General features: G+C 37.3%; 1 protein-coding gene across 3 annotated transcripts in view; it reads left to right on the top strand.

Annotated features, from left to right (window-relative positions):
* The first annotated feature begins 739 nt into the window (after window positions 1–739).
* LOC117303191 (hemicentin-1-like) overlaps window positions 740–24,921 on the top strand; it is a 95,437-nt gene continuing 71,255 nt past the window's right edge. For 2 of the 3 annotated variants that reach the window (XM_033787325.1, XM_033787323.1), the window contains exon 1: window positions 3,180–4,258. In XM_033787325.1, the coding sequence (XP_033643216.1) occupies window positions 3,886–4,258 (373 nt within the window). In that variant the 5' untranslated portion in view covers window positions 3,180–3,885. Of the gene's footprint in view, window positions 1,477–3,179; window positions 4,259–24,921 lie in introns of those variants that run through there. The other variant, XM_033787324.1, reaches the window with a different exon arrangement.

Genomic DNA, 24,921 nt, shown 5'->3' with positions numbered 1-24,921 from the left:
TACAACAGGTGCAAAACACAGCCCATCTTCCGAGTTGGGTATGCTGATGTATAATAATGTGCAAGTTACCCATTTTAGGATACATTCCTAAACCTTCATGATTGCACCCACTTGCACCTTTCACCCGATGCTGTTAGGGTTCCATGCCGTTACATTCCACATGAGACCCGGAGGTTGCCTGTTTACAAACATTCGAGTATCCTCGTATTGCATACCGTCTTTTATTGAGACAGTTAATGGTAGAATCGAAGACCTTCGAGTATTCTTCTTGAATGAAACTCAAGGAGATCTTCTAAAAAGTTCTCTTTCGAGGTTCTACTCGACGACAATACTGAAGATGGCCAAATCTAAATAAAACATTACAATATTGACGCTAAACCAATGAGTTGACTTTAACCAACTCACGTGATCTATGAGGTAAATTAAGCTGTTTTTTCTCTGACGTGATTTATGAAAGGTTGAAGGTGCCCATTTGTCTTCAATCGTTTGTTATCCTACAGACTTACAAATGTCCGTGTTCTGTCGAAGGTTTTGGAAAAGATCCAGTTAAACTCTCAACTTGCCCCAAGTCCTTCAACAATAACAAACGCCGAAAACCTATAGATTATTCAGTAATTAATGCGACGGTTTTAGCCTACAAAGATAATGGAAGCCTAATCCCTTAGATAAGTCTAGTGGAAGGAGTTAGACACGTTAGATGTCAATGTAAACTTCCCAGGCGGACGTACTTATTTTCTGTCGTATTTCTGTTTATTTACTCAACTTGTATTGTAGCCAACTTAACAACATAAAAAGAACACATTGGGTTCACGTAGTGCGCAGTACGGTTTTTGGCAGACGTTACGACATAACTTTTTTTCCCGCACGATTCTTCCGCGTTTATCACAAAACAAAATTGCAGATTTGTATCAAACCTGTTTGGGTGATGTTCTGTGAAACTCATGGAGATTCAACGGTAGTAATTATGATGAATAACTTGACCAAAACTCCGCAATACCAACAAGTTTCGGTAATGACAACTTCAGCCAATCTTCCTAGCTCCCTCGGGATACCACTTGAATAAGCAGTGCGTACAAAGAAAGGACTCCAACTGGCCCTCGGTGAATTATAAACACTGGTTGACGATTTCGCGAAAAGAAAAAACTTTTGTTGAATATCGATGAGACAAACTTTTCATCATGGCGTCTTACTGGAGTTTTCTCATCTGCGTTGTATGCATCTTACCAGATTTCTCAACCTCTCTCTCAAGTAACGCACTACCTCTAGATGATAATACTACCCCGGCAGATCTTAACTCATCCCCCAGTCTTCAAGACGAACTAGGGTCCTCCTTGACATTCGTCTTTGATGAAACAGACTCTATGTATGATGATTGGAAACAGGTTATTATGGGAGCAAAGACCATCTTGGAAACTGCGATGAATAACCGAGATAAAAAAATATATAATTTTGGACTTGTTCCCTTCAACGATCCAGGTAAGTTGATAGACCGGTCATTTTAATTGTCATTGTTTACACGAATTATACAGGATTGGTATGAGTGTGACCAGAACCTTCACTGTTTAATTTTAGTCTGAAAGATAAGACGAGGAAGTTTATACTAGAATCAATTTGTATATTATGACATTCCCATCTGAAAAACCATAACTCGAAAACTGTAGGCTTATAATCCGAAGAGAAAAAACCGCAATAGCTGGTTTTGGTTGAAAACCAAATTAAAGGTGCGTTTACAATTTTCTCGTTTTTTGTTCACGATTTGCTCCTGACGTACCACAGCAGATTAAAGACACTGGACACTATTGGTAATTGTCAAAAACCAGTCTTCTCACTTGGTGTATTTCAACATATGCATAACAAACCTGTAAACATTATTTAGCTCAATGATTTGTCGTCGAAGTTGCGAGAATGAAAGAAAGAAGAAAAAACACCCTTGTCACACGAAGTGCTTATACAGATGCTTGATTTCGAGACCTCGAAATCTAATTCTGAGGTCTCGAAATCAAATTCGTGGAAAATTACTTCTTTCTCGAAAACGACGTTACTTCAGAGGGGCCGTTTCTCACAATGTTTTAGTATCAACAGCTCCCCAAGTAAGGTTTTATGCTAATAATTATTTTGAGTATTTACAAGCAAAACAATTCTCAGGTTTGCTATTATTTTATGTGTTGATCCCATGAACACTCTGCGACTATTTAGTTGTCAGCTCTACCAAACGGCAGGGTCCATAGCATTCCAAATTATGTAGGTGACGGTTCTTAGGGCGTTCTGGTTGATAGTGAGGCGAACTAGTTGATAGTGAGGCGAAATGCTCACTGCTCCATAAAACAAAAAATAAATGATGAAGTCGGACAAGCCAAAAACAGAGCCGATGGAGAAAGCCCCCGATAATTGCCGAGATTTGCCTACCCATTATAGAGCAAGCTTTCCGAATTTTACAAACCGCCCACAGCCCAAACAAACCTGAAACTGGAATACACCAGAATAATCCACATACGTGCAAAAACGACAATACGCCAAAAAGTGATCACTGTTATTGTAATAGTTCAAGTACAGCTGGCCACTTTTTGTAAACAACATTTTTTTTTAGGAGTGGGCAATTTTTGTTTTAACAAATTATTTAGAGGGATTTTATATGTTTATGACTTAATTATTAGTCACAATTATTTGTTTCACTACATTGGGTGAAGTTTCGAGGTGCCTGGCTCTCATGTAAAAACGTTTAAATGCCGATTTCTTAAGAAGAAACACTGAGGTTTTGCCTAGTAAAGTAGAAATCAGCGGGATATACCAGCGAACGACATCTTTGAACATGTTGGCTAACAACTTTTGCTTGTCTTTCAGTGCTTAGCAGGTTTGTAAGTGTCAATAGCAGCTATGGCTATGGCTTTATATCACTGAATATGATGCCCTTAGCCACAACCCTTTACTATGAGCCGTAGCCACGTCACAGGTTTTTGGAAGCGACATTGTGAATATAGAGGGCGCCCTGTTATGATTTTCCGATTATCGTCTGCACAACCACACACACACGCACACGTGTGTAGTGCATGCAGAACTTTAGTGTTACTACTTCATGTAGTAAAACTGTATGTAAATGAATGTAGGTGATAAAGCCACTCGGGACATTATTCACTCTATATAGTCCGTGGTTTCTCGCGACAGTCCTCAGTTTCCACCGTAATTCCACCTGGCTCGTCTTCAAATCAAACTGTTCTTTTAGATTGTCATGTGGTACGAGTATTTACCACTGAGCTGAGAAATACACACGGTTTATTGTTTGCTGACGACTTCCCCAGGCGGCCCCATCAGTGACTGCGTACTCATCGAGGCATAAAGAAACATTGCTTTACTTGGGCCAGTCAAACACTCTTCACGGGGGGCTCACAATCCCACATCGCTCGGCTGAAGTCGTGATAAGGGGGCTTGTGTGGTGTTATTTAACTGGGAGTTATACAGTTTCATTCTGCAGTACAGTTACTAAACAGTCGAGAATAGGACGAGCGCGACCAACAAGGACTTTAAAATGGCTGGGGAGGAAAGATGAAAGACTTCTGTGTAGCAACTCAATAAGTTTTTATTCGTGCTGTTTTTTGTGTGTAGATTCGCGGATTACATTCGCCCATGGTTTGTTGTCGACATTTTGATTTCCTTCCATTGTTTTATGGACATCTGGTGTCAAGATTCGTAGTAAGGTTAAACGTAGGGCAGAAGTTCTTCTAGTTGATTTGCAATTGTGCCATTTGTGTTGGTTGTGCTGCTTCATCATCTTGTGAATGAACGAGACGATATTGATTTAGAAATCTTCAGGCCAACTTGGTCTCAGTTTTTTTTTCTTCAAGTTGACAGGGCTGTCAAACGACGGTCTCTTTCGAACTTGACAGAACAATGGGACGAAAATTCCCAATTTCTTCAGGTTCAATCATGAGCACATTGAACATTCTGCTTTTCTTCATAACATTATGCCATATACCATTAACTGGAGTAAACTCCCAAATACCTGGTTATGAAGTACCAAGTTTAAGATTTGACAATATGAACTTCAACACTGACGGGTTCGATCGAAGAGAGTCGCCGATTCCCGTGCCGGAGGACCCCACGAACACCGGGTCGTCGCTCACCTTCGTATTCGATAGTACGGGCTCCATGTTCGATGATTTAGTTCAAGTTATTGTTGGTGCCGTAAATATATTGGAGACAGCAATGTCAAGAAGAGAAAAGCCTCTGTATAACTTTGGACTTGTGCCGTTCCACGACCCTGGTAAGCATGATTTGACTGATTTTCTAAGCCAAAGAAAATGAAAATTCTCTGTTGTTCATTTGTATGAAATCAATTTTTTCTTCTTCTTCAATTAAATTTAAGTTCAACCACAGCATAGGTTTTTATCAATATAATTGTAAACAATCAAAGGCATTAAGTACGTAGGTGTTTGATTCAGACCGCTATCATTAAGTTAAGTCGTATACAAATATTATTACTACATACATACAACCATAAACTCAAGGCAGGGTAAATTGTCAAAGACCAGTATTCTCACTTGATCCCAATAATGCATCAGCACTATTAAACTTGTGCAAATTGGGCTCAATTGGTCATCGAAGTTGCAAGACAATAATGAAGAAAGAAAGAAAAACACCCTCCTACACCTAGAATTGTGTGCTTTCAGAGATGCTAGCAGGAAGAAAGGCTTCATGCCTGAACTGAAGCATTTCCCAGATTAAATTAAATTTTGTGTGTGAAAATTACCACTTTCTCTAAAACTACATAACTTCAATGTTTGATTTAAAACAAATTCTCTCCAGTGCTCTTTATTTATAGAGTTGGTTTTTAAGGTCACTGTTTTTGTCCAAAGGTTTACAATCCCTTTTAAACCGATGCCGTCAAAATTGAAGATTTACAGCATTTATTTATTTGAGCAGATGTTGAGCTTTAATGACAAAATGACAACACCTGTATTTCCCCCAATATTAGCACACTCACATAAATAAAGTTGAAACCTTTACACGGAAATAGTTTTTACGACAGAAGTTTTCAATCGTTGCGGCATTTATCTGTTTTTTTACGACAAGGACAAATGTCCTTCAGTGAGTTAATATCTTTTTCCTTGTTTGGCGGTAAGTATATTTGATCCAACTGCCATTTTGTTCAGTCAAAACCATCGGTAAATAAGTCTTTGTAAAATGAGTGGAAAGGTTCAGCTTGGTCCGTTTAATCTAGCAGTATTGGGCACTCATTAAAAGGAAGAAGATATTCTTACCACAAACTGGTTTTCAAACACCAATGAATGTTTAACTTCACAAAACTTTGCCATGTCCTCCAAATGAAATTGTTATTAAAATACCAAGTCATGTTTATTGTTAAATAATGACACTGACAGGCCTCGCAATAACTCATGGCAGCCACAGCTAAACGCCGTGGTGCCATGCCCTGTGTTTTTGCTGCTAAGCTCAAATACAAAACTATCAACAGTTTCCTCATTACATGTATAGAAGTGCCCCTTAAAATTGCTATCCCTTCAAGAACCAAGTTCAAGGCCTGATGACAGGTTCTCTGTTTGTTTGTTCTAATATTCGGAGGGTATTAAACGCAATGTTTCCACAATAAAAATAGGCCCAGGTGACCAGCTGGTAGTAATTGTATTCATTAAATTGACTTGTGCAGAATTACCCATAAATACACAAGCAATTTGACCGCAAGCATTTTGTCAGATCGCCAGTTCTGCCCTGGTATCACACATTATCCACTGACTTGAAATATTTATTTATTTTTTTCCTCGGGTCACAAAATGTCGATATTGAAACTGATCAGCTGTAACTCATGAACAACGACTTTGCAGTGTTTTTTCCCCCAACCTTTCTTGCTTTATTTAAGTGAGCTGTTTCATCATAAAGTAATAGGAAAAACATGTTTGACTTCTGCATACTTACGTATTTGACCATTTCCAGATGGTTTTCCAACCAATGCCAGAGCAAAATTTGACCTTTTTGAAATTCTTCCCTTTTTTTTAAGGTCACTTTCGACATGTTTCTTCTTTCACTGCACCACAGGCAGTGCTTGTACTGTAATGTTCATACAGTGTCAACTAGAAACGCTTAATCTTATTCTCCTCAAGGTATTTTGCCAAAAATCAATCAAAGTCAATCGTAATCCCAGCCCCCCCCTCCCCCACCAGTCAGATCACCGACAAGTTTGACTCCCACTACTTGAACTAGATTGAATTGGCCATATCTTTGCAATCCATGCTCAATGGTGACCATCAATCTCACGGAAAGTTCAAGATTTTAGAGGATTTGAGTCAGTTGGTTGTAAACTTTGGAGCTTCAGTCTAAGAGTGTTATGTTAATAAAAGTACTGAAAGGAACACATTGCCTTGGATCGGTCGAGTTGGTCTTTGAAAAGCGTTTGTAACCGTTTATTATAAAATGCATGGTTAGATAGATGTTTTAAAAGTAGAATACAATGATCCACAAACGTTTGCCTTGAAATTGCGTGGTTTTCCTTTTACTTTGCGAACTAACACGGTCGGCCATTTATGGGAGTCAAATAAATGACTGACCGTGTTTGAGGTAAAAGGAAAGCCACGCAATTTCGAGTGATACTTGTGTGGATCATTATATTATACTTTTAAAACATTTTTTTAATCATGTGCATCTTATAACAAACGGTTACAAACGCTTTTCAAAGACCAACTCGACCAATCCAAGGCCAACGTGTTCCTTTAACTGCATTTAGTGGTAAGTTTGATGTGCGTATAGTAAGTTTTGTAGTTCTGCACTTTGTATAGCATGGCTACACAAAATATTCCGTCAATCAGAATCACATACATACAATTGAACTGTACATGACGTTGTATTTCAATGGTTAACTATAAGGGGAGTGGTCGGAATTAGTGGAACGGTAATCTGCACAGATCATTACAACTTCCACTCCATGAGACTGTTCCTGCCACAAAATGAGAAGCCTTCAAGAAGACAGAATGGTTATGTCATTGTTCAGAGACGGTTAGAACAGACTCAGAATTCTACCGGACAAACAAAATAAGCTCTATTAAAGGAAGTTTTGCAATGTTTTAAAACCTGAATCCAGTCATATGAACTATTGTAGAACAAGGTCAAAGGAACTAGACAAACCCTGGAAGTGGTGGCAGGAATTGGAAAATAAAGCAAACTGTCTGCTTATTTGTACCTAGTCAGACGAGGCCGGTTGGTGGTACATCTCATTTGTCTTTTGTGGTTGTTTCTAAAACCAAGTTAATGGCTAAGAGTAAGACTTTGGCTGGATCTCTGTCTATTAGCTTTATTAATGTTGTTCGTCTTGTGGAAGTAAAAGTCATAGCAGATTAGCCGAAGCCAAAGCCAAAGCCATTTTTTCAGGCACAAAGTGGTAGTCTGGTCCGTAGTCTGGTCCCCAAGTTCAGCAGAACTTTAGCCAAGTGGTGTAAGACTGTATCCAAATTGGTGGCTACAGCTACGGCTGCAACTGTTGCTATGTTACAAGGCACCTACTATTTCATAACACAGAATATAGTTTTAGACGTAGCTGCAGTTGTCAATTCGTTGTCAAGTTTATTTACTTTTAGAAACTTCTTCAAACCATGGAGCTATAAAACAAAAACTCTGTTAGACTTCATTTTGAAAGTAGCTGTAAACAAAGATGTGAAAGTCAGTTTAAAGATTGTCCTTCGATTTACATGGTGGTCTACATGTATACTCCAAGTGTGGGCAGATAAAGCATTTAAAAGGTCACAATTTTTTTCTTCTTTCGCATCTGGTAAAAATATTCCATTTTCAATAGTAACCGCACTTCGGATATTGACAGATGTGATCATATCTAAAGATAGTTTAATAATGTTTATCAAGTATGGAAAAGACTTGTTTCTTAGTACTGTTTCTTACACCATGCGGTAAAAGATTTCTGACGTTTGTGGTGCCAAGAGCCTGTTTGTACAGCCAATATGCTTTTATCATATCACTCAAGCCCCTCATAAGTTCACTTTGTTGGAGGTAATATTTTCCCAAGGACCCAAGTGATACATTGTATTGGTGTGATACTCATTTTTGCCCCTACTTTGCTAGTTATTTAAGTTTCCATCCAGGCAATAATAAACACTTGTGACTTTACATGGTTAATGCTGCTCATGTGAATGTTGTCTGTGTAAAAATTGTGGTCAAAAACAAAATTGAATTTTATGTAACTAAAAGGTTGACTTTGTGACTGAATAAAAAGTAATGAAATTTGACTGATCGAGGGACTCTCCATGGGGGCACAGTAGTAGCAGTAACCAATTTGATTCTAACTGTCTCAAAATTGTCTAGCTATCATGTATCATCGGACCACAGTGTGTCTATTCTTCCCTGACATTGAGCTTGTATCGTTTAAAATGATATCAGGGTCTGTGAGTAAACAAGCCGGAGTCGGTCTCGGGGGACAGTTTTGAAATGTTAGTTGACCTTTTAGTATGAACCTTGGGGGTTCACTTGATCTCATGACTGGTGGTAGAACTTGAAGCAAGGTGCAGTTTAGTGGAAATATGGTGATGGATGTCAAACCTTGGTGTAAACCGCACTATGGTGTATCATTATAAAGACAAGGGGGAAAACTTAAGAGGATAAAATAGCCAAGTTTTTGATTCCTTGGTTTGGTTGAAAACCGTAGACTGTTGCAGTTTAGTGAACATAGGGTGATTGATGTCGTACCATGGTGTAAACCGCTCTATGGTGTAAAAACTGTAATTGCAGGCTGGGGTAAACCTTAGAGGATAAAATAACCAAATTTCTGATTCATTTTTTGGGATGAAAACCGTAGGCTGTTGTAGTTTAGTGGACATACATGTATGGTGATTGATGTCATACCATGGTGTAAGCTGCTCTATGTTGTAAAAACTGTAATGCAGGCTGGGGTAAACCTAATAGCCAAGTTTCTGATTCATTGTTTTGGTTATAAACCATAGACTGTTGCAGTTTAGTGGAAATATGGTGATGGATGTCAACCATGGTGTAAAAACTGTAGTGCAGTCTAGACTCATGCAGGCTGGGGTAAACCTTGGAGAATAAATTAGCTTAGTTGTTGATTCATTGTTTTGGTTTAAAACCATAGACTGTTGCAGTTTAGTGGAAATATGGTGATGGTGCAAGTTGCAGTTTAGTGAAAATAATATGGTGATGGATGTCAAACCATGATCAGTGTAAACCATTTTATGGTGTATTATTGCAGGGGTAAACTTTAGAGAATAAAATAGCCAAGTTTATGATTAATTGTTTTGGTTTAAAAAAAAACCATAGACTGTTGCAGTTTAGTGGAAATATGGTGACGGAATACATACCATGGTGTAAACCGCACTATGGTGTAACACACGCAGGCTACGGGGAAACTTCAGAGAATTAAATAGCCAAGTTTCTGATTCATTGTTTTGGTTGAAATCGTTACTGTTGAACAAGAACAATGCTAGAGGATTGTAAATAACATCTGTTGTAACAGGATGTCTGATGTAAACAAATTATGTACATTTGATTTGGGTTCACTGGTGTGAAGTTGCATGCTTCTTGGTTTTAAGGATCAGTTTACTTATAGAGTACGGTTTACTGAAGGGAGTGTTTGTGTGTGAAGATTTTATGTCTCCAAACTGCACCATTTTTACAAACTATGTACATTTGATTTGTGGTCGCTGGTAAGAAGTTGCATTCTCGTTAGTTTTAACAAAAAGATCAGTTTACTGAATGGAGTGTTACACATGTAGCTGTCAAGATTTCATGTCCATGCACGTTTGCAGTTTGCACTTTTTGGTTTTGTTGTATTACATTGTCTCTAATATAGTTAATATGGATTAAAACAATGGAAAGGTTTAAAAAACTAAAAATTCTTTGCCTCTAAAAAGTTTAACTTCAGCTGGAAAGCTCTGTACACCCTCAGGCCTGTATGCTTTGTTTTTGAAAGGGCAAGGGAACGAAGGAATTTTCTCCTTGATAAAGGGCACTCTAATAATAATAATAATAATAATAATAATAATAATAATAATAATAATAATAATAATAATAATAATATAATAATAATAATAATAATAATAATAATAATAATAATAATAATAATAATAATAATAATAATAATAATAATAATAATAATAATAATAATAATAATAATAATAATAATAATAATAATAATAATAATAATAATAATAATAATAATAATAATAATAATAATAATATAATAATAATAATAATAATAATAATAATAATAATAAAAATAATAATAATACTAATAATAATAATAATCATAATAATAATAATAATAATAATAATAATAATAATAATTAATAATAATAATAATAATAATAATAAATAATAATAATAATAATAATAATATAATAATAATAATAATAATAGTAATAATAATAATAATAATAATAATAATAATAATAATAATAATAATAATAAGAATAATAATAATAATAATAATAATAATAATAATAATAATAATAATAATAATATAATAATAATAATAATAATAATAATAATAATAATAATAATAATAATAATAATAATAATAATAATAATAATAATAATAATAATAATAATAATAATAATAATAATAATAATAATAATAATAATAATAATAATAATAATAATAATAATAATAATAACCCGTTTTTGTGAGGGAATGGGAGACTTTTGGGACGCTTACCAGGTAAAATACATTATTCTTGATAATGTGCGCATGTTCAGAACTTTGAAACAATAGAAATTTACCTGGTAAGTCTGCTGCCACCTAGCGTTCCAAAGTCTCCCATTGTAAAATTCTACTGGAGAATTTCAAGGGCTCCGAGGCAATGACCATGGGGCATGGAGGCACTCTCCTGTGTTGCCTCCATGAAGTATCAGGCCTGTCTGTACCTTTGCTTCAATATCACTTGAGGTAACACATGTTGCACTTAAAGCTAGAAGCCCCTTGAGGATAATACTGAAAACAGTTTATTTGAACTGAGCTTGATTCAAGTGTCACTTAGGAACGTATAAAGTTACTCATGTAATTTGTAAATTTCCTTTTTGGATTAGATATGATTTATAAAGTGTAAGGCAGGGTGGAAATTAGATAAGCTTGCTTGATTAAACCAAGCTAGGCCCTTGGGTAGAGTTAACAGAACAAGGCTAATATATAATGTTGTATTCACCAGGTTCAGCCTTGTTCATATTTTTAGAAAACGCCTAAGTTTTCTTCAAGGATGGCTGCGATTTTAACTAAAAATGTGAACAAGGGAAGAAAGTAAAAAGTGTAGGCCTAGGCTACTGATTGCGTTGTCACTGGTATGTGGTTGTCAGCAGTACAATTTTTTGTCGCGGATATGTGGTTGTCAGTAGACCATACCTTTTACATAAAATTTGTGAAATCTGAACAACTTTTAAGGCAATATTTAGTCCTTGAATGTCAGCTTGGATGTAAAAGGCATGCAGTGACGTATAGGTCCTGTTAACTTATAAGTGAATTCTGAAATAGAGGGTGTGATTTTCAGTTTATTCTAAGAATGCTTCAATACAATTTTGTTGTACACATGTACATGTTGGTGTGATTCCTTCAGTGTTGCACGTCACATATTCGCCACCTCCCTTTCACCTCTGTGCTTTCACAAATATTTTTGTAACATCTTACAATAAACTGAAACTGTGGCCACAACTAAGCTGGTGAACCGTGTGTAACACTTTTGCTTACTAGTTTTTTATTTGTATAGTTTGTTTTCCTTCATATTGATCAAAAACATGTATTGTCATCACTTCATATTTATTTGTAACTTGGTCTTTCTGGGTGTGTTACAGTTAAAGGCAGTGGACACTATTGGTAATTACTCAAAATAATTATTGGCATAAAACCTTACTTGGTAACGAGTAATGGGGAGAGGTTGATAGTATAAAACATTGCGAGAAACGGCTCCCTCTGAAGTGCCATAGTTTTCGAGAAAGAAGTAATTTTCCACGAATTTGATTAGAATTTGAGGTCTCAAAATCAAGCATCTGAAAGCACACAGCTTTTTGTGACAAGGGTGTTTTGTCTTTCATTATTTTCTCGCAACTCGGATGACCGATTGAGCTCAAATTTTCACAGGCTTGTTATTTTACGTATGTTGAGAAACACCAAGTGAAAAGACTGGTCTTTGACAATTACCAATAGTGTCCAGAGTTATAAACACAAATAATTCAGAGTGTTATTGGTGTCTTTTTTAATCATTATCTAAGAAAAAGTCTGTCCAGTGTCCACGTGGTCCTTTCTCTATGCTCTCCCCATACTCTGGTGCAATACTGCTCACAAGTGAAGCAAAGACCTTCTTCCTTCCTTTTGTAAGTCCTTCAACTGGGTGACACTGCAGGCCCATTTAGTACCAAATTCCTAAGCTATTGTTGCTCCCAAATAACCTAAACACCAGCAGCCACTGTCAGTAGCTGTTTATTTTTTTAAGAGAACCCCTGCTGTCTTTGTTTGTTTTGAAGTATGGAAGAAGATTCCCGTTTTTTCTGGAGGGCCTTTCTTTTTTTTAGGTAAATAGATTTCTTTTCAGTGGCTCTTCTGTGATCCAGTTAAGAGGTTGTATGGTTGTGGTAAACATGGTAAAGAGTTTAGGTGCAGATTTGTCCTCAAGGGCCAGTGAGAGGGGTAGGCGTCTGTGTTTAGGGGGTCAGGGGTGACTTTAAGGGGGGAGTGTATGAAGGAACACCCCAAGATAGCGAGGATGGACGCATGCCTCTACTTGTTGTGATACTGTCTTAGCGCCACAGAAACTGTGCCGAGTACGCCCATCTTTATTCTCCAGAAATTGTTTGTGCCTCTACTCTATATATACAATATCCGTCTATCATTTTTCCTTTGTGTTTGTACAAAATTGTATCTGTCTGGATCCACCCACGTTTGTCCCCTGTGTTTATTTTACACGATTGCTCAACACAGATGATCTGGGGCAATGAATTCTCGACATTCGTTCTTGGACAAACATAAACAACAACCTGAAGCCAACAACGCAATCTGATTGTTTGTAAGAATTGCCTTGCATTTTTTTTTTTTTTTTCAAATGTGAAGGTCTACATTTTGGTGTATATTACAACTGTTGTTCTGGTATGTGACCTTCGTTGTGTTTGAATGAAGTTAGCCATGGCTCCATGATTTGACACCATGTGAAATATTTACGAGTTGAATGAACTACATTTTTTGGATATCTTTGTTAATGTTCTGGTTCTGCATTCCCATTTGATTTAATCTCTGTCATGAGGTGATTGTTCAAATATCTTTACTTTTTCAAAAAGAGAAAAAAAGAAAGAGCAAAAGCACATTCTTTGCCAGTGTACTACACTGTGCCCCCCCCCCCCATCCCATATTCACTCCTACCTTCTGAGGCTGTTGCAGTTGTTTGTTTTGTTCCATATTTTGTAATAGTCTTGGGCTTGCGAGTGACAATGGCAAAACTTTTAGTGGGTGCTTCTTCACCCAGATACAGCAGTAGTGTTGTTCAACATGACTATAGTATAGGGAAAGTACTGAGTAAACAGTGCTTTACACGCGCATGGTGTAGGCCTGTGGGTAAAACCACGGGGGAAGTAAATTAATAGGAAGACGTGTTTTTATGATAGGTTTTGGAATCGTCTTAGAGGCATTGGACACTAGTTACTCAAAATAATTATTATCATAAAAACTTACTAGGTGACAAGTAATGGGGGAGAGGTTGATGGTATAAAACATTGTGAGAAACGGCTCCCTCTGAAGTGACGTGGTATTCGAGAAAGAAGTTATTTAGAATTTGATTTCGAGACCTCAGATTAGAATTTGAGGTTTCGAAATCAAGCATCTGAAAGCACACATACTTGTGTGACAAGGGTGTTCTTTTCTTAAATTATTATCTCGCAACTTCGTCCCCCAATTGAGCTCAAATTTCCACAGGTGTTATTTTATGCATATGTTGAGATACACCAATTGAGAAGACTGGTCTTTGACAATTACCAATAGTGTCCACTGTCTTTAATGTCCAATTCCAATGATGAATGAGCTACAGTATGCAAGGAATATCCAAGAGTCATATATTGTACCTTTTCATGGTTTTTATGTCTCCCTTGATAGTTGTGTATTTTCCTGAAGAGAGATTTTACTATAAACATCTGCTAGCAGAATGTTTGATTCACAGTTACAATTGAGTTAATGTGACTGTAATGACTGGGCTGATGTCATACCCTTTTCCCATGGGTCAAATTGAGCTCTCCCTTGAAACCTGTTCAATGGATAACCTGTCAAAACAACATTGTGTCTAAAAACTTGAGATCAAATGTTTTTTTAAGAGTAAGTTTTTGCCTTTGTAATGGTTTTTAAAATGAATGTATTGATAATAATAATTATCTGCCAGTACGCCCTAATCCACCAATCAGAAGCTTGAACTACTAGGGGGATATAGACATGCTACGACCTCTGTTTTATATCCTACTTCCTCTGTTTTTATTACACAGGGCGTATTGTGAAATGTCATTTTGTCACGCTCCGTATACGGACAGTGCAAAAATTACATTCTTAATTTTGTGCGCGTGAACTAACGCTCTGAAGTTTTAAATTTTGCATGTTGCAAGTGAGACTGGAAAATAAATTCGTTATCACACATGCGCTCGTGAAATACGAAAAAATATAGCGCGTCTGCGTCTCATATCCAACTCGGCCTTCGGCCTCGTTGGATATGGGACGCAGTTCGGCCTCGTTGGATATGGGACGCAGAAGCGCTGTATTTTTTCGTATTCCACTCACGCTTGTGTGATAACCTATAGTATCATTTATAACGTGCATTGCGAATCATAGATTCCCCAAATATGCTTTTTATTTTGGATTATACTTAAAGGAGCAGACATGATTATCAACCAACCTTTACATTGACAGTTTTTTCAAAGAATTGATGTGTTCTTTTTGCTAAAAGATACAATGTTACATTTTAAAAGATGTTGGATGAATAGAAAACTCAAACTAAGCAACAATGAGTTGACTTTATTTCAAGTGCCTATTTTTATATTATGAGTAAAGCTTTGAGATTATAGTGGTTTATGTTGCTGTTTTGTACACAACTTATTTACAGGATGTTTTTATTTTCAGACTGTAAAATCATTTTCACATAAAGTAATTGAAAAAACAGTATCCTTTGTAGACTTCCCCAAACCATATAAGGCTGATAAAACCTCCATCAAGCTTAATTTGAACTCTGAGAATGTTTTCCCAGTTACATATCCATCCAACAACTTCAACAGCTGTTAAAAATCTTCCTATGACTCAGAAAATCTCCCTTGCAGATTTGTAATAATATTAACCGTATTTATAACGCGCCTTTTGCCAAAGGATACAAAGCGCCAGGTATTATTACTGCAAGGAGTGGGGCGAATTTTTGAGATATAAGACCTAATCCTTAAGCACCATGTAATGGTTTACAAGGTGCTATGGCGCAATATGCTGCCAATCCAGCCAGGAACACCGGGGCGAACCCCTTCTCTTCTCTTTTGCACTGGGTTCTTTTACATGCGTTTACACAACACATGGGACCAACGGCTTTACGTCCCATCCGAAGGACGAAGCAATGGTTATGTGTCTTGCTTAAGGACACAAGTGTCAAGGCTGGGGATTCGAACCCACACTCTGCTGATCAGAAACACCAGAGTTTGAATTCGGTGCTCTTGAAAGCTCGACCACAACACTCCCACATCAAAACTATCCTTTTTACAGAAATACCCTCGACTGTTGTTACATATCAGAAGCATGTTATCCAAATAGAGTGTCCCTACGGACAGGCGTTATAGAATCCACCAAAGTTTGCTTAAGCACCCAGCCTAGTCTTGGTGCAAGAGGTTTATCGTTTTCCCTTTCATGCACAGCATGACCAACAGTGACCGCATCGCCCGTATACACTCACCTGGGCGGTAGTGGGCTAAGTCAGATGAGTCAGTATACGAGTGCTGTTGGTGAGTTGGCCGCGCAGAGCGTGAAAGGGAAAACAAGAAACGTCTTGCTCCAAGACTACACCCAGCCTTGAGTAATGAAGGTACCCACCCTGACAATATCAGAGGCACCCACCCTCTGGAAGGAAGGTACCAATCAACACTTCTGACTCACATTCAACCCCCTAGCCTAGCTGATAGGCCTTGGTAAAGACACAAGATGGTAGGGTTCAGGTAGCCATAATTCAAGCGGATATTGGTCAATTAGCCCGATTAGTTGCCGTAATTCTTAATAAATTGAGTCATGATTAAAAACCTACTCTGTTTTATCCCAATAGTGGCCTTAAAAGTTTATTTGTGACGAAAACAGCACACCAATTATAGTATCCCAAGTTATCTTGCGTACAATTTGAGCTAAGTTCCTTCATGTGCTTCCCATGTTACTGACAACATTTATTCGTACCAAACGGTATGTTTAAGTGTCTTTTCCGGCTACAAGTGCCGAGGAAATTGGTTAATCGAATTTGATAAATGGTTGGGTAGTTTTGAAGTGATTAAGACTGATTGGAACCTAAGATTAGAGGCACACGTACCCAAGCTGCAAACCTTTTCTATCCAAAGTTACTATTCTTGTTTAAATGAAAGGGAAACAGTCAGTAGAGGAACGGATCTAAGGACTTCAACCTTCAAGGTAGAGGTGTTCAAATAATGCAACACAAATTACCCTTCCTTTTGCCTCATTGAAGGCTACGTCTCTGGCAGGCAATTTAACAAATCCATTCTAAAAAATATTCCCTTACTATACTAGTCTGGTAGCCAGCCTCTGTCTTTTCTGCAGATATTTTCATAATAACTGTGCCACCGGCAGTGTGTCTTACTCGTAGAGTTATATAAGAATAAGAGGGCGCTCTGGCCTGTATACGCGGCCCGGCCTACGCGCATGCGGTCATTATCTAAGTTGACAAAACAGGCATCGCACACAGCGCGTGTTTGTGCGGCCATTTTGTAAGTTGGCAAAACAGCATCGCGTAGCGTTCAATAAACACAAATTCCAATGTGTGCTTCATATTCAACGCGCGTACAGAATGGCGCGCGTGTCTCCTCTTGCGGTCCTGCGCGTTTGTGCAAGTATCACCAGTGTTCCCTCTAGTTCTTATATATAATAACTATGGTCTGACATGGTTCCTTCTGTGGGGGTGTTTGAGTGTGAAACCAGGCTTTCTGCTTCTTCTCACCTATACACACTCTTGCTTTAAAGGCAGTGGACACTATTGGTAATTGTCAAAGACTAGCCTTCACAGTTGGTGTATCTCAACATATCCATAAAATAACAAACCTGTGAAAATTTGAGCTCAATCGGTCATCGAACTTGCGAGATAATAATGAAAGAAAAAATACCCTTGTCACACGAAGTTGTGTGCGTTTAGATGGTTGGTTTCGAGACCTCAAGTTCTAAACCTGAGGTCTTGAAATCAAATTCGTGGAAAATTACTTCTTTCTCAAAAACTATGGCACTTCAGAGGGAGCCGTTTCTCACAATGTTTTATACCATCAACCTCTCCCCATTACTCGTCACCAAGAAAGGTTTTATGCTAATAAATATTTTGAGTAATTACCAATAGTGTCCACTGCCTTTAAATGCACATTTGTACTGCATCTCTTTGGAACTCCTTTCCTTGAGCATGTTTCCTTTCATCCTACAATCTAGACTGTTTTGTGAGTGTCAATTCCAGTCTTCAGACTTTCTTCTAGAGTTAGCTTGTGGCCTTGTTAGGGGCAAACTTGCATAATTTTGTATCAATATCCACCTGTATTTTGGCTTTTAAACTGGGTTGGAAAGCACTTGATTATTGAAAAGCACTTACATTTTGTTACAAAACACATCATCGCTTAAACTTGCTCTTGAAGAACATTTCCAAGAAAAGGCCATGGAATGTATGTTTAACTAATGACGTAACCACAAACCTTCACTGGAGCCAGTATTTGAACAAAGCATGTTTAAACTCCCAAATTCTGGTAATTAAACGAGGCTGTTTTCTTTGATTACCATTAAGTGGTATAACCCTGAAATGACACCAGTTTGCGGTGAGTGTTATTGCGTGGGAGGAATGGTAGTTTCCGAAAACTACAGGATTTCTCGTCATCAGTTGGGAGCATTTTCTCTCTCAAACAATCAAAATGTTTGTGTGGTCTTGATTAAATAAGCAAAATGACATTTGGAAGTGATTAATGTCACTCAAGAGTGGTTGCATAATGTCAACAACTGAGCATGAATTGTGGGGTCACCATCGCTACACTTCCCCTGTGTCCAAAACACAGCCCTATAATTCCCAATCTTCCCTGTGCTATTCACATGACAGCAAATTAACTGGAGTCCCTTGCTATGGTTTTAGCATGGTTGTAAAATGCAGCAATATTTGACAAGATTTTGCAACTGAAATTTGACAGTAGATTTTGGTTTTCTTTCCCACAATTACAATTACAATTTAGCAAGGGACCCTTGCTAAATTGCTAAATTTGTCTCATGTGAAAGGGGTTTTAGTTGTCTCTTGAAAGACTTCTACAGGATATTAACTTTTCAACTGTCAAATCTTCCCTTCTTGTTTATACTGCCTTCTTATCTTTATTACATTTTATGACTTCCAATGTGATTTTAAAGATAAGGCACTTCAATTAATCTACAAAATAAACCAATAAAATGCCACTCGAAGTTTACCATTCAGAACACCTGAAGTGCCATACAAAACAAGGTACCCCTATAATGTAATAATACATATGCTTTCAGTCAGTATTAATGACAATGCTATCCAAGAGAAGACTCTTTTGAGTTTACTTGACTGGGTTTCTTTCTCATTGTTTTTGAGTCACATAAAATGAATGATATCAAAAAGGAAAATAGTGAATACTTTCAGTATAGTATGACAATTCTGCAAATACAATTTTGGAAGAAATTTGTCTTTGCCCAAAAAAGATAAAAATCATTCTCACCCAATCACAAAACTTCAATCTCAAAAACCTTTTTTTAAAACAACTGTTTCAGTCATGTCAACAACAAAGAGTTGGATACATTGTGTACCCAACCAAGGCCTTACAAACCACATATGTTTTGGAAAACCAAAACAAAATGTCCACGTTTCAGCCCTCCCAAATGACTTGACCCTTTGACCCCTACGTTTATGACATCAGAACTTTGCGGGTGAAAACCACAGGTTCTGAAAATCCTTGATGTGTAATTCTAGCATCATGAAAAGTCGTTGGAAGTGGGAAGAAAAGAAGGTCTAAATTTTCAGTTACTACGGGGGCTAAATTGTTATGTGTGTGGTATTTCGATAGAAGTTTGATACTGAGGAAGAATGACGACAGTGCTGCTTCTGGAAAAGAACTTAAGCAGTTTTTCTGGCTATGATTTGCGCTTGCCCCATTTTGTATGTCCAAGAGTACAGTACCCTCAGATTACCCTTTATTAATATTAAGGAAACAAAAAGTAATTCCTGTTGCCACATATGGTTTTGTGGTTTTTTATTCTTATTTGGAATTGCCAAAGCTACATGTAACTACTACACTTCTACTCAATGAGAAAACAGCCCAAAAAAATGTCAGAGTATTTTCATCAAGAACTCTAAATCCATCCACATTTGCGAGGTGACATCGCATCGGGTACCAAAGTCTGCATTTATGGCCAGTTCACCGATTTCTTATTCAGGGCATTTAAATAATTTCACTCTCTGGATGCTTACTTCCAATTACCTTCTTTACACCATGGAGAATTTTGAATAGAACTTCCACAATTTTTTTTTTTCGGGAGGTCGTTTACCAAAGTATGACCCTACCCTGAAAGGTAAATCTGACCCAACCTAGCTAAACACTCCAGGAACCTAAACACTGTCTGCAACATGTGTCTGTAACAGTTCCTCTTAGTACAGTGTACACACCTGTGTCATTTGGATGGATCCAAGCAAATGATTTGTGTCACATAAATCACACTGTACATATTTTCTCAGGTGTTTTGACATGCCGGATATCCTACTATCAAACAAGGGCTGCTAGTCATAAAGTTGGATAAAAAAAGTCATGTAGCCTATGGTAATAAGAACAACCGGTATTTGAAATTACCAAAGTAGTTTCAAACCTTGGTCTAAACTTTGAAAAAAATAAAAAATAATCCCAAGTCTGGAAATAGGATTCAATTTAAAATGTGAAAATTTCTTCGGTCGGAAGTTGAGAGGAACACAGTTTCATGGATGACAACTATGTATAAGTAATCATCTCTTCTTGGAAGAACACTTTCTAAGAAGAACCAAAGATTAGATATGCCCCCTCAAGTCAGAACAATGTTATCACTTCTCAGTTATGTCTGGTTCTTCAAAAAAAAAGAATAAATAGTCAGTCATAGGCCTAGTTCTGTAGTACCATTGCGGATCAGCAGGAGCATTTGGCAAGGTGTTTCAGCTGGTCCGCGCGAGGGTTCCACTGGCATTTGGCCAGAGGACCACCGTTAAGGTCGAACGCTCTGTCAAGTCATCAACCGTGGAACCCGTGTTATCAGTTCTCAGTTATCTTATCTCTGCTTCTTGGAATCGCCATTTCCTCCAAATCCAAGTTAAGATAGTTGCATTTTTATCTCCCCTGAACTTATTTCCTCTAACCACCTCCCTTCATGCCTTTACCTTCTACATCATGCATGCTTCAAACCATACTACTCAGAATTTGAATAAACCAAATTACTGAGAAAACTGCAAAACCCACACCATGGCCAGCATATAAATAAAAAATAAACCTTACTTTCCCCTGGAAGTGGAAAGAGAACAGCCAACTGCAATAATGCCTCAGGCATTCCATTCCCAGGGGAGAAAAAGATAAGACCTGAATATTATCAAACAAACAGACCCAGTGCTGAAACTCTCTCAAGGTCATGATCAAGATGTGGGTGGGGTGCATTGCACTGTCTTGAGTCTTACACTAAAGGAAGACATTCATTGCTATTATATTAGGACAGACAAGTAAATCCCTTGTTGTCAAAACTCAAGATAGTTTTTTTTCTGTGAAAGAGTTCAGAGCATGGTTCAGAGGAAGTTTATTTTGTTATGTCAGAGATCTGTAAATGTATTTATGATTAGAAAGAAATGAGATGTTGTTAAAAACAAGTTTGTTGATGTTTTGATTTCGCTTCCCAGCAATAAACAAAACCACAGGCAATTATGATATGTACATGTGCATGATGCTGGTTTGTGTGAAATAACAATTCAATTTTTGGGGGGTTGAATAAAGAAAAAGTGACAAAAACTGGTTTTGAATTCAGAGCTTTACAGATTAACTTGCCAGTGCTCTACCAACTGAGCTCTCTATCTAGCCCAATTATTTACAGGTTTACATTCACAAATGCAGGCAAGTTAACTGCACTCAATTTTATTTCAGCTATAAACAAAGTAGTTGATACGATTTTTATGACTACTGTGTTCTTGAGTGTGGTCATACCTCAGCAAACGATCCACAGCCAAAATGTAAACCACTTTCACTTTCTTATCTTTAAAGATAATCAAAATTTAAAATGCTCTCAAGATCCTGGTCTGCGAAATCCTTAGCCTATGATTGATGAGACAGCTTTATTCTTTTGAACATAATATTGTGTCTCATTAACTCACTAATAAATCATCGCCAGCTCAAAACAACAATGGAAACGATATAAACTTACATGTAGGTACAAGTCGCCAAAGACCATAAGGGCAAAGAGTGGAATTCGTAGTATTTTAAAATACTGACAAAATAGCCATAAATTTTGGGGATTGGTACAAGAGAAGGAGGCCTCAAGTGGTTTTTATACTGAGGATAACATTTCAGTTTAAAACATGTTGGAATGCACTCCTTCCTCCCGAAAGAAAAGAGCATCGCGAGACCAGCGTTTAAAAAGAAGACGTTTTATATGTTTAAATTTTTAAATTGATACTGTTGCCATTTTGCTTTACCCTTGATCTACGTGTACCTCTCGGCATCCATGTTGTATTAGCATACCCCAAGGAATAGCTACCCCTGCTATGGGATAGGAGCAAGCGTCAAAACCCTGGTATTCTTTAAACGAAAATTGCGACTCAAATTACGTGGAATAGGGATCTGGGGAATAGTTATGTGAGGAGATGGCATTGGATAGTGCTCTCTAAATGTAAAAGAGTGAAAAACACCCATCTTTACATTTTGAGCTGTCTTCCATACGGCTCTTCAAAAAGAGTGGTGGTTATTTCACTCTTATGGAGGGGTTTCACTCCAGGACAGAGTGAAAAATCACTCAAAAAGATGCAAAATTCAATCTAAAAGAGTGGAAGACCACTCCAAAAAGAGTTGTCCTTCATGTGGCTCTTCAAAGAGTGCTTTTTCACTCTTTTACATTAAGAGATTGCACGGGTAACCATGGGGTAAAACAAAATGGGGGGGGGGGGGGGGCTCTCCAGGGCTGTATTCCACGAGGATAAGAGATACAAAGGTGCAGTGTGAAAATGGCTTTCGAAATTGGGGCTTGTTTCATCCATTTTAAACATTTTAAAGGCGGTGGACACTATTGGTAATTACTCAAAATAATTATTAGCAAAAACCTTACTTGGTAACGAGTAATGGGGAGAGGTTGATGGTATAAAACATTGTGAGAAACGGCTCCCTCTGAAGTGACTTAGCTTTCGAGAAAGAAGTAATTTTTAAAGAATTTGATTTCGAGACCTCAGATTTAGAATTTGAGGTCTCGAAATCAAGCATCTGAAAGCACACAACTTCGTGTGACAAGGGTGTTTTTTCTTTCATTATTAGCTCGCAACTTCGAAGACCAATTGAGTTCAAATTTTCACAGGTTTGTTATTTTATGCATATGTTGAGAATGAGATACACCAAGCTAGAAGACTGGTCTTTGACAATTACCAATAGTGTCCAGTGTCTTTAAGTGTTTATTGACCGCATACCAGTGAAGTCACAGGTATCTTCCTCCCTCTAAACACACATTCTCATAAAAGACACTGGCTGCACTTTCTGTTGAGCCTATCTATCTGTTTAGAACCAAGTTAATGTCCCATACAATTGTTTATGATTTCCACCAGGATCGCTCAAGAAAAGAGTGTCTACAAAGTGCTTGGTGGGCCACTCTGGCACCCTGGAAAGCCTTGCCCTAAGGCCCCTCCCCCTTTCATCTAAGAGAGTGTAACCCATCCCGTAAACTCAAGAGCTTGCTGATGCTTCAAAACACTTGACATATTTCACAAACTATAAACAAGATACCTGGCCCTGAGAAAATTGGGTCTGAAATTTGTGGGAAGTTCCTGCTAAAGTTTTTGAAAACAAATGTTAGCTCCTTCAGATAAATTTCTCCAAGACATTTTCTTTAGATGAGCCATGAAGCTCTTTATTATAGTTCCATGGTTGAGCCTATTGATGTTTGGAACCAAGTTAATGTCCCATACACTTGTTTACGATTTTGACCAGGATCGCTCCAGAAAAGAGTGTCTACAAAGTGATTTTCCCCCTCTAAAGAGTTTTTCAGAAAGTTAAAAGATTAGGATTGATTTCCTATCATTTAAGTTGATCAAAAATGTCTGCCAATGCTGCCATGTTTTTTTATAAACAACCACCAGTTTCTTGTTTTCTGCACAATTTGAAGCAACAATAAACATTGCATGGCGACTTACCAAACATCTTAAAGGGTATCACAATTTAACCCAACCTCCGTGCAAGTCAGTTTAAATGTCTTCGCATTTTGAATCTTCAGATTTGACAGGCAAGTAATGACTTTAACGATGAGGAATGGATCAGTTTGGACCTTGTGTGATCTTTCCTTTTAAATTTTATACCATCGACTGATTCTATTGATGTATCCATGCCATTGGGTTAATAGTTTAACTTAGGTTGGGTTTGGACTTTATCCAACACAAATAACTACGCCAAGTGTACAAGTCTGCGGAACAAAAAGTCACTTGCACTTAATTCTCTGCTTCCTTGTTGAATTTGCAATGTTTTTAAAACATTACGCTCAGGTTGCCTCAATATCAAGTCTTATTGCAGAAGTTGCCAGAGTCCTGACTTAAAGACAGTGGACACTATTGGTAATTGTCAAGGACCAGTGAGACCATGCGAGATATAATGAAAGAAAAAAAGCACCCTTGTCGCACGAAGTTGTGTGCTTTCAGATGCTTGATTTCGAGACGTCAAATTCTAAAGATGAGGTCTCGAAATCAAATTCGTAGAAAATTTACTTCTTTCTCAAAAATTGTGTTACCTCAGAGGGAGCTGTTTCTCACAACGTTTTATACTATCAACAGTTCCCCATTCCTGGTTACCAAATAAGGTTTTATGCTAATAGTTATTTTGAGTAATTACCAATGGTGTCCACTGAAAACAATTCTTTAGGCCACCCTGAGAAAAGTCAATAATGTTCTCTCAATCCAATAGAGACAGCTGTACTGAACTCTAAGATTTATGACAAATACATTGATTGAATTATTTGCATGTATTAATCAGTTGCAATGGCAACAGGTGTTTTAGTTTATGTGTTCTTATTTATTTGTTTTTGTTTCGGTTCATGTGAGTTATTTGACGTTTTTATTAAATTTGATCCAGTTGACCCAGTGTCTGGGGTTGGATTAAAGGACAGACAATAAAGAAAAATTATTTGGGGAATTCTCACTCTAAATAAGAAGTAGGTTGAAACATTGATAAATGTGTTGTACTGACTTTTGGAATTGCTTTAATGGAAGGAAAACATCTTTTCATCCCAGTTGAAAAGTTTAAGCCCTCAAGTTTGTTTTGATTCTAATCTTTCATATTTCAGCAATGTTTTGCTTCTCAATTATAACTGCGGAATGTTTTGTTTTGTCATTATTCACATGTCTTTTGAGGTTAAGAAAAAACTCTGAGGTTTCTTATTATGACATTTGAGAATGAATTTTTTTAAATTCACATTCGGTGGTTGATGTGTATTATTTTGTCATACATTTTATGTTTGAAAAGTTTCTCAGAAGTGAA

The sequence above is a fragment of the Asterias rubens genome, chromosome 19, assembly GCF_902459465.1.
Source record: "Asterias rubens chromosome 19, eAstRub1.3, whole genome shotgun sequence".
Classification (NCBI taxonomy): Eukaryota; Metazoa; Echinodermata; class Asteroidea; order Forcipulatida; family Asteriidae; genus Asterias; species Asterias rubens.
Note: the sequence above shows the minus strand (reverse complement) of the source record. Positions and strands in the feature narration are given on the sequence as shown.